This window comes from Salmo salar, unplaced genomic scaffold, assembly GCF_905237065.1.
Source record: "Salmo salar unplaced genomic scaffold, Ssal_v3.1, whole genome shotgun sequence".
Lineage (NCBI taxonomy): Eukaryota > Metazoa > Chordata > Actinopteri > Salmoniformes > Salmonidae > Salmo > Salmo salar.
The window spans coordinates 335,114-342,270 of record NW_025548358.1 but is presented as its reverse complement, the minus strand read 5'-3'; the positions used below and the strand labels follow the sequence as shown (position 1 = coordinate 342,270).

The 7,157-nt window shown below is 51.6% G+C and overlaps 1 protein-coding gene across 1 annotated transcript; it reads left to right on the top strand.

Moving 5' to 3' along the window:
• The first annotated feature begins 3,582 nt into the window (after positions 1-3,582).
• Positions 3,583-7,157, top strand: LOC106595897 (deleted in malignant brain tumors 1 protein). Its single transcript, XM_045712250.1, has 7 exons — positions 3,583-3,618; positions 3,850-4,161; positions 4,590-4,895; positions 5,021-5,296; positions 6,103-6,423; positions 6,527-6,615; positions 6,743-7,157. Exons 2-7 carry the CDS (start codon positions 3,957-3,959, stop codon positions 6,875-6,877), a joined length of 1,332 nt encoding a protein of 443 aa, XP_045568206.1. The 5' UTR covers positions 3,583-3,618; positions 3,850-3,956; the 3' UTR covers positions 6,878-7,157.

Genomic DNA, 7,157 nt, shown 5'->3' with positions numbered 1-7,157 from the left:
AGGGGGAGAAGAGGGTGAGAAGAGGAGAGGGGGAGAAGAGGAGAGGGGAGAAGGGGAGAAGAGGGGGAGAAGATGGGGGAAGAGGAGTGGAGAGGGGGAGAACAGGAGAGGGGCGGAAGGGGAGAAGAGTAGAGGAGAAGGGTAGGAGAGGAGAGGGAGAGATGAGGGGTGGGAGAAGAGAGGGGGAGAAGAGGAGAGGAGAGGGGGAGAAGTGTAGAGGAGAGGAGAGGAGAGGGAGAGGAGAGGGAAGAAGGGGAGAAGAGTAGAGGAGAGGGGGAGAAGAGGAGAAGAGAGGGGGAGGAGAGGGGGAGAAGGGGAGAAGAGGGGGGGAAGAGGAGTGGAGAGGGGGAGAAGAAGGGGAGAAGAGAGGGGAGAAGAAGGGGAGAAGAGAGGGGGAGAAGAGGAGAGGAGAGGGGGAGAAGAGGAGAGGAGAGGGAGAGAAGAAGAGAGGGGGAGAAGGGGAGAAGAGAGGGTGAGGAGAGGAGAGGAGAAGGGGAGAAGAGAAGAGGAGAAGGGTGGGAGAGAAGAGGAGAGGGGGAGAAGAAGGGTGGAAGTAGAGAGGGGGAGAAGAGGGTTAGAAGAGGAGAGGAGAGGTGGAGAAGAGGAGAAGAGAGGGGGAGAAGAGGAGAGGAGCAGAAGTGGAGAAGAGTAGAGGGGAGGGGGAGGAGAGGAGAGGGAGAGAAGAGGAGAGGGGGAGAATGGGAGAAGAGAGGGGGAGAAGAGGGGGAGAACAGTAGAGGGGCAGAAGGGGAGAAGAGTAGAGGAGAGGGGGAGGAGAGGAGAGGGGGAGAAGAAGGGTGGGAGAGGAGAGGGGGAGAAGAGGGTGAGAAGAGGAGAGGAGAGGGGGAGAATTGGAGAAGAGAGGGGGAGAAGAGGGGGAGAACAGGAGAGGGGCAGAAGGGGAGAAGAGTAGAGGAGAGGGGGAGGAGAGGAGAGCGAGAGAAGAGGAGAGGGGGAGAAGAAGGGTGGGAGAAGAGAGGGGAGAAGAGAGGGGGAGAAGAGGAGAGGGGGAGAAGAGGACAGGAGAGGAGAGGGGGAGAAGAGGAGAGGAGAGGGAGAGAAGAAGAGAGGGGAGAGGGGGAGAAGATGGGTGGGAGTAGAGAGGGGGGGAAGAGGGTGAGGAGAGGAGAGGGGGAGAAGAGGAGAAGAGAGGGGGAGAAGAGTAGAGGAGAGGGGGAGGAGAGGAGAGGGGGAGAAGAAGGGTGGAAGAGGAGAGGGGGAGAAGAGGGTGAGAAGAGGAGAGGAGAGGAGTGCTGGAGAAGAGGAGAAGAGAGGGGGAGAAGGGGAGAAGAGGGGGGAGAAGAGGGGGGAAGAGGAGTGGAGAGGGGGAGAACAGGAGAGGGGCGGAAGGGGAGAAGAGTAGAGGAGAGGGGGGTGAAGAGATTGAGAGAAGAGGAGAGGGGGAGAAGAGAGGGGGAGAAGAAGGGGGAGAAGAGGAGAGGAGAGGGGGAGAAGAGAAGAGGAGAGGGAGAGAAGAAGAGAGGGGAGGAGGGGAGAAGAGAGGGTGAGAAGAGGAGAGGAGAAGAGAAGAGGAGAGGAGAGGGTGAGAGGGGGCGAAGACGGGAGGGGGAGAAGAGGGGAGGGGAGAAGGGGAGAAGAGAGGGGGAGAAGAGGGGGGAAGAGGAGTGGAGAGGGGGAGAACAGGAGAGGGGCGGAAGGGGAGAAGGGTAGAGGAGAGGGGGAGAAGAGGAGAGGAGAGGAGAAGAGGGGGGGAAGAGGAGTGGAGAGGGGGGAGAACAGGAGAGGGGCGGAAGGGGAGAAGAGTAGAGGAGAGGGGGGTGAAGAGATTGAGAGAAGAGGAGAGGGGGAGAAGAGAGGGGGAGAAGAAGGGGAGAAGAGAGGGGGAGAAGAGGAGAGGAGAGGGGGAGAAGAGAAGAGGAGAGGGAGAGAAGAAGAGAGGGGAGGAGGGGAGAAGAGAGGGTGAGGAGAGGAGAGGAGAAGGGGAGAAGAGGAGAGGAGAGGGAGAGAAGAGGAGAGGGGGAGAAGGGGAGAAGAGTGGGGGAGAAGAGGGGATAAGAGGAGAGGGGGAGAAGGGGAGAAGAGTGGGGGAGAAGAGGGGGATAAGAGGAGAGGGGGAGGAGAGGGAGGATGGGAGGGGAGAAGGGAGGGGAGGAGAGGAGAGGAGAGGGGGAGAAGAGGAGAGGAGGAGAGGGGGAGAAGGGGAGAAGAGTGGGTGAGAAGTGGAGAGGAGAGGGGGAGAAGAGGAGAATAGAGAGGTAGAAAACTAGAAGAGAGGGGGAGAGGGGGAGAAGAGGAGAGAGGGAGAACAGGAGAGGGGGAGAAGAGGGTGAGAAGATTAGAGGAGAGGGGGAGGAGAGGAGAGGGAGAGAAGAGAGGGGGGGATGAGAGGGGGAGAAGAAGCGGAGAAGAGAGGGGGAGAAGGGGAGAGGAGAGGGGGAGGAGGAGAGGAGAGGGAGAGAAGAGAGGGGGGGATGAGAGGGGGAGAAGAAGCGGAGAAGAGAGGGGGAGAAGGGGAGAAGAGGAGAGTAGAGGGTGAGAAGAGGAGAGGGGGAGAAGGGGAGATGAGAGGGGGAGAAGAGGAGAGGAGAGGGGGAGAAGAGGAGAAATGGAGAAGAGGAGAGGAGAGGGGGAGAAGAGGGGAGAAGAGGAGAGGGGGAGAAGAGGAGAGGGGGAGAATAGGAGAGGGGGAGAATAGGAGAGGGGGAGAAGAGGAGAGGCGGAGAAGAGGAGAAGGGGAGAAGAGGAGAGGGGGAGAAGGGGAGAGTGGAGAAGGGGAGAAGAGGAGAGGGGCAGAAGGGGAGAAGAGGAGAGGGGGAGGAGAGGAGGGGGAGAGAAGAGGAGAAGAGAGGGAGGGGAAGAAGAGAAGAAGAGAGGAGAGTGGGAAAAGAGGGGTGGTAGAAGAGATGGGAGAAGAGGAGAGGAGAGGGGAGAAGATGAGAAGAGAGGGGGGAGAGGTGGAGAGGAGAAGAAGGGGGGAGAATGCGGGAGGGGGGAGAAGAGGAGAGGGAGAGAAGAGGAGAGGGGGAGAAGGGGGGAGAGAGGAGAGGGGAGGAAAGTGGAGGAGAGGGGAGAGGAGAGGGGGAGGAGAGGAGAGGAGAGGGGGAGAAGGGGAGAAGAGAGGGGGCAGAGAGGAGAGGGAGAGAAGAGGAGAGGGGGAGAAGAAGGGTGGGAGAAGAGAGGGGAGAAGAGGAGAGGGGGAGAAGAGGAGAGGAGAGGGGGAGAAGAGGAGAGGGGAGAAGAGAGGGGGCAGAGAGGAGAGGGGGAGAAGAGAGGTGAAAGTCACTGAGCTCTTCATTAAGGCCATTCTACTGCCAATGTTTGTCTATGGAGATTGCATGGCTGAGTGCTTGATTTATACATCTGTCAGGAAGGGGAGTGGCTGAAATAGAATCCACTAATTTGAAGGGGTGTCCACATACTTTTGTATATATAGTGTGTGTACACATGGGTGTTGTTGCACCATACCAACGATAAGCCTGTCTTCCCCATCACATCATGAAAGGTCATGTTGATGTTCATTTAACCTCTGTCTCTCTCTTCCTCTGACTCCTCCCTTTCTCCTTTGTTTCTCTCTATCTCTCTGTCTCTTTCTCTCTCTTTCTCCTCTGTCTCTCTCTTTCTCCTCAGATCTCCAGGCTCAAAGCGTCAGTCCACCAGGTAGGTAGAGTATAAATCTACAGTGATTATAGCAGTTCAATATTAGTCAACTTTATTATCCCACATGGAGAAATTCATGTGTCCATACAAACCATTCTAAACCCCAATAACAAGTAGTGTTTTATGGAACTACTAATACTTGTCAACCACAAAGCACTACTGCTGTTAGAATAACAGAATCACTGTCATCATCTGTCCTCACCACTGTGTTTTCCTCTCTGCTGTTTACAGCTGAACTCTCAGTCAGACTGGTGGATGGGACCACTTCCTGTTCTGGGACAGTGGAAGTCTTCTATGAAGGAGAGTGGTCAGGTCTATGTACTGGGGGGTGGTGGAGCATGAGAGAGGTTAAGGTTGTGTGTAGAAAGCTGGACTGTGGGGATCCTGTATCTGAATCTAGAGGACCTCTGATTGAATATGGAAGAAGAGGAGTCACACTATTGAGATGTAGTGGAGATGAGTCTTCTATTAGACAGTGTGTCATCATAGGAGGAGGACCTGGTGACTGTTATGGTGAATATTATCATCATGTGACCTGTTCAGGTAAGAGACTGGTCATATTGAGAGATTTATTTATACATTTTACAATATTACCATGTATCATGTTTTATGTGTTTTTATTTCATTTAAATATAGGGAGAGATGTCAGATGTATTTAAACATTATATTTGTGTTTGTCATATTGGTTTATGGGAGATGTTCATGGGCAGATCATTGTAGTTCAGATGGTACTGAAGTGAAGCTGCCTGATGGATGTCCAGCTGTTTATTTTCTATAAAGTGAAGTGAACTTATTCCTGTCTCCTGCCTGCATTATTCCCAACCCTATCCTGAGTGACTAAGAACCCATTTCTACCTCTTACAGTATCAAACATAGCAAACTACAATCTTTTATCCAACATATTTGTGTTTAGTCCTTGACAGTGTCATCAACAAAACTGATTGAATGTTCAACCAAGTCTTTTTCTCCAGAGTCTGTGCGGCTTGTGGATGGAGCTGGTCTCTGCTCTGGGAGAGTGGAGGTGAAGTCCAATCAGTCCTGGGCCTCAGTGTGTGAAGCTGACTTTGACCGGCAGGATGCAGAGGTAGTCTGTGGGGAGCTTGGCTGTGGGGCTCCTGCAGCTCTACAGGGGGGGCTCTATGGAGAAGGTGAGGGTCAGACCTGGGATAAAGAGTTCCAGTGTAAAGGCAAAGAGTCCCTTCTCCTGGACTGTGACACCTCAGACAGAGAAAACAACACCTGTCTACCTGGTAATGCTGTTGGACTCACCTGCTCAGGTAAGAAACAGTTTGTCACTCAATCAACATTGTTTCTCACCTGGAGTGAAGAATATGAGAGACAATATAGGTGTGTTTTAGTGAGAAAATAGTAAGATTACTGTCTCTCTCTTTTCTTTTCTCAGAGCCTGATGATGTGAGGCTGGTGGGAGGAGGCAGTCGCTGTGCTGGTGGAGTGGAGCGGTACGACCAGGGAGAGTGGAGGACTGTGGGATCTGACTGGGACCAGGAGGATGTAGCTGCAGTAGTGTGTAGACAGCTGGGTTGTGGCTCCACTGTTCCAGTTCTACCTGGAAACACCACTAGAGGGTTTGGAGTTGACTGTGATGGGGATGAGCCTTCACTGAGGAAGTGTTGGAGAAGTTATTATCTCCTTCCTGGACTCACAGTGATCTGCTCAGGTAATAACAAGATAGACTATATGGCCAAAAGTATGTGGACATCAGTGGATTTGGCTCTTTCAGCACACCTGTTGCTGACAGGTGTATAAAATCAAGCACACTGCCATGCAATCTCCATAGACAAACACAGTCAGTAAAATGTCCTTACTGAAGATCTCAGTGGCAAGTCTAGGAGCAACAACGGCTCAGCCGTGAAGTGGTAGACAACACAAGCTCCCAGAACGGACCGCTGAGGGCTGAACCACGTAGAGCATAAAAATAATCCTCTGTTGTAAAACTCACTGCTGAGTTCCACATACTTTAGTCCATGTATTATATCTCCTTCCTGGACTCACAGTGATCTGCTCAGGAAATATCAACATATTATAATTATATTCAACTGATTTCCTTCATTCATACAACTTCCTCTGCACCTCTCATGATGACTGTTTAGCTTGTCAGTCTGCTTTACTAAATAGATCACTCAGTCAAGTAGGAATCAAATACAACTTAAATATCCCAGAATACTTTTGTATTTGAGTGTTATCTCAGTGAACGTCTCTACTCACTACCACTGTCACATGTCATGTTATTGTCATATCTAAATGAGGAAAGTAGTTGAGGAGCTACGTTTTCTTTTTCTCTCCTCTTGTTCCAGATGTCCTGCTTAAGCCTGATATCAACATATGTTGTCTCAGTGACTGTAGGCCCACTACTCATGTTGCCCTGTGAGGGAGGGTGGCTAGCACTGTTACATGCTGATGTTATTGTCATATCTATAGGAAACTAGTTGAAGAGGTTTTTCTTGTTCTCTTTTATTGTTACAGATCTCCTGGTCCAGCCTGATATCTCCCTGACTGACTCATTGGGAGGGGTCTCCAGGGGCCACCAGGGGCCCGAGATGTTCAGGGGCTACAGCTTCACCATCACCTGCTCCACTCAGCCACAGTACCCAGGAGGCTCCTTCCTCCTCACGTTCACCGGCTCCAACAGAACCCAGACCCAGCCAGCTGTCAATCACTCTGCTGCCTTCCTCTTCCCTGCTGCAGATGACTCCCACCAAGGGAACTACAGCTGTGTTTATGACAATTATGTTTTCTCTCATAACTTCTCCTCTGAGAGTGAGCTCCTCTCCCTCACCATCACAGGTAACTGAACATGAACCAGACTTATAACTTTGTCATTGACAGATTTCCCACAGATCTATGTGATGATGATCAGTCCCCTCATCAAAGGTGTTTCTGTTTGCAGCCTCTCCTCTGCCAGCCTTCATCATCAGACACGTTGTAGTGCTGCTGATCCTACTGACAGCCATCACCACCTCCTACCTGTACTACAAGGTAAAGACATTTACTCAGACGTTACAAGTCATTTAAACTAGAGGGAGAGGGTGAGGGGGAGAGGGAGGGAGAGAGAATGGAGATACTAGAGAGTAAATGTCTGACTGTTGGTGCTGTGTCTCCCTAGCCCACCAGGAGGCAGAAGAGAGTGAACAGGGTGAGCAGCATGGATCTTTATGTCAATGCCATGGAGATGGTCTCTCTGAGCTCCAGAGCTGAAGCTGGACCGGGAGAGGAGAGAGCAGCCCAGGGGACGGAGTAGGAGTAGAATGAAGCTGACCCTACATGCTGATCTTAGGTCAGTTTTGTGTTTTAAATGGATGGTCAGCAGTGGACTGGTGTTTAAAATGAGGTCACAAACCTGAAGTGGTTGTAATTTTAATAACAAGTTCAGAATTAGTTTCTCTTTCTAGAACCTTGGAAGAAATCTAAAAGGAGTGACTGCAACCACCATTATTCCTTTTAGTTTGGTTTTTACCACCAGAGAAACATGGGGTTCTGGTTAACATGGGGTTCTGGTTAACATGGGGTTCTGGTTAACA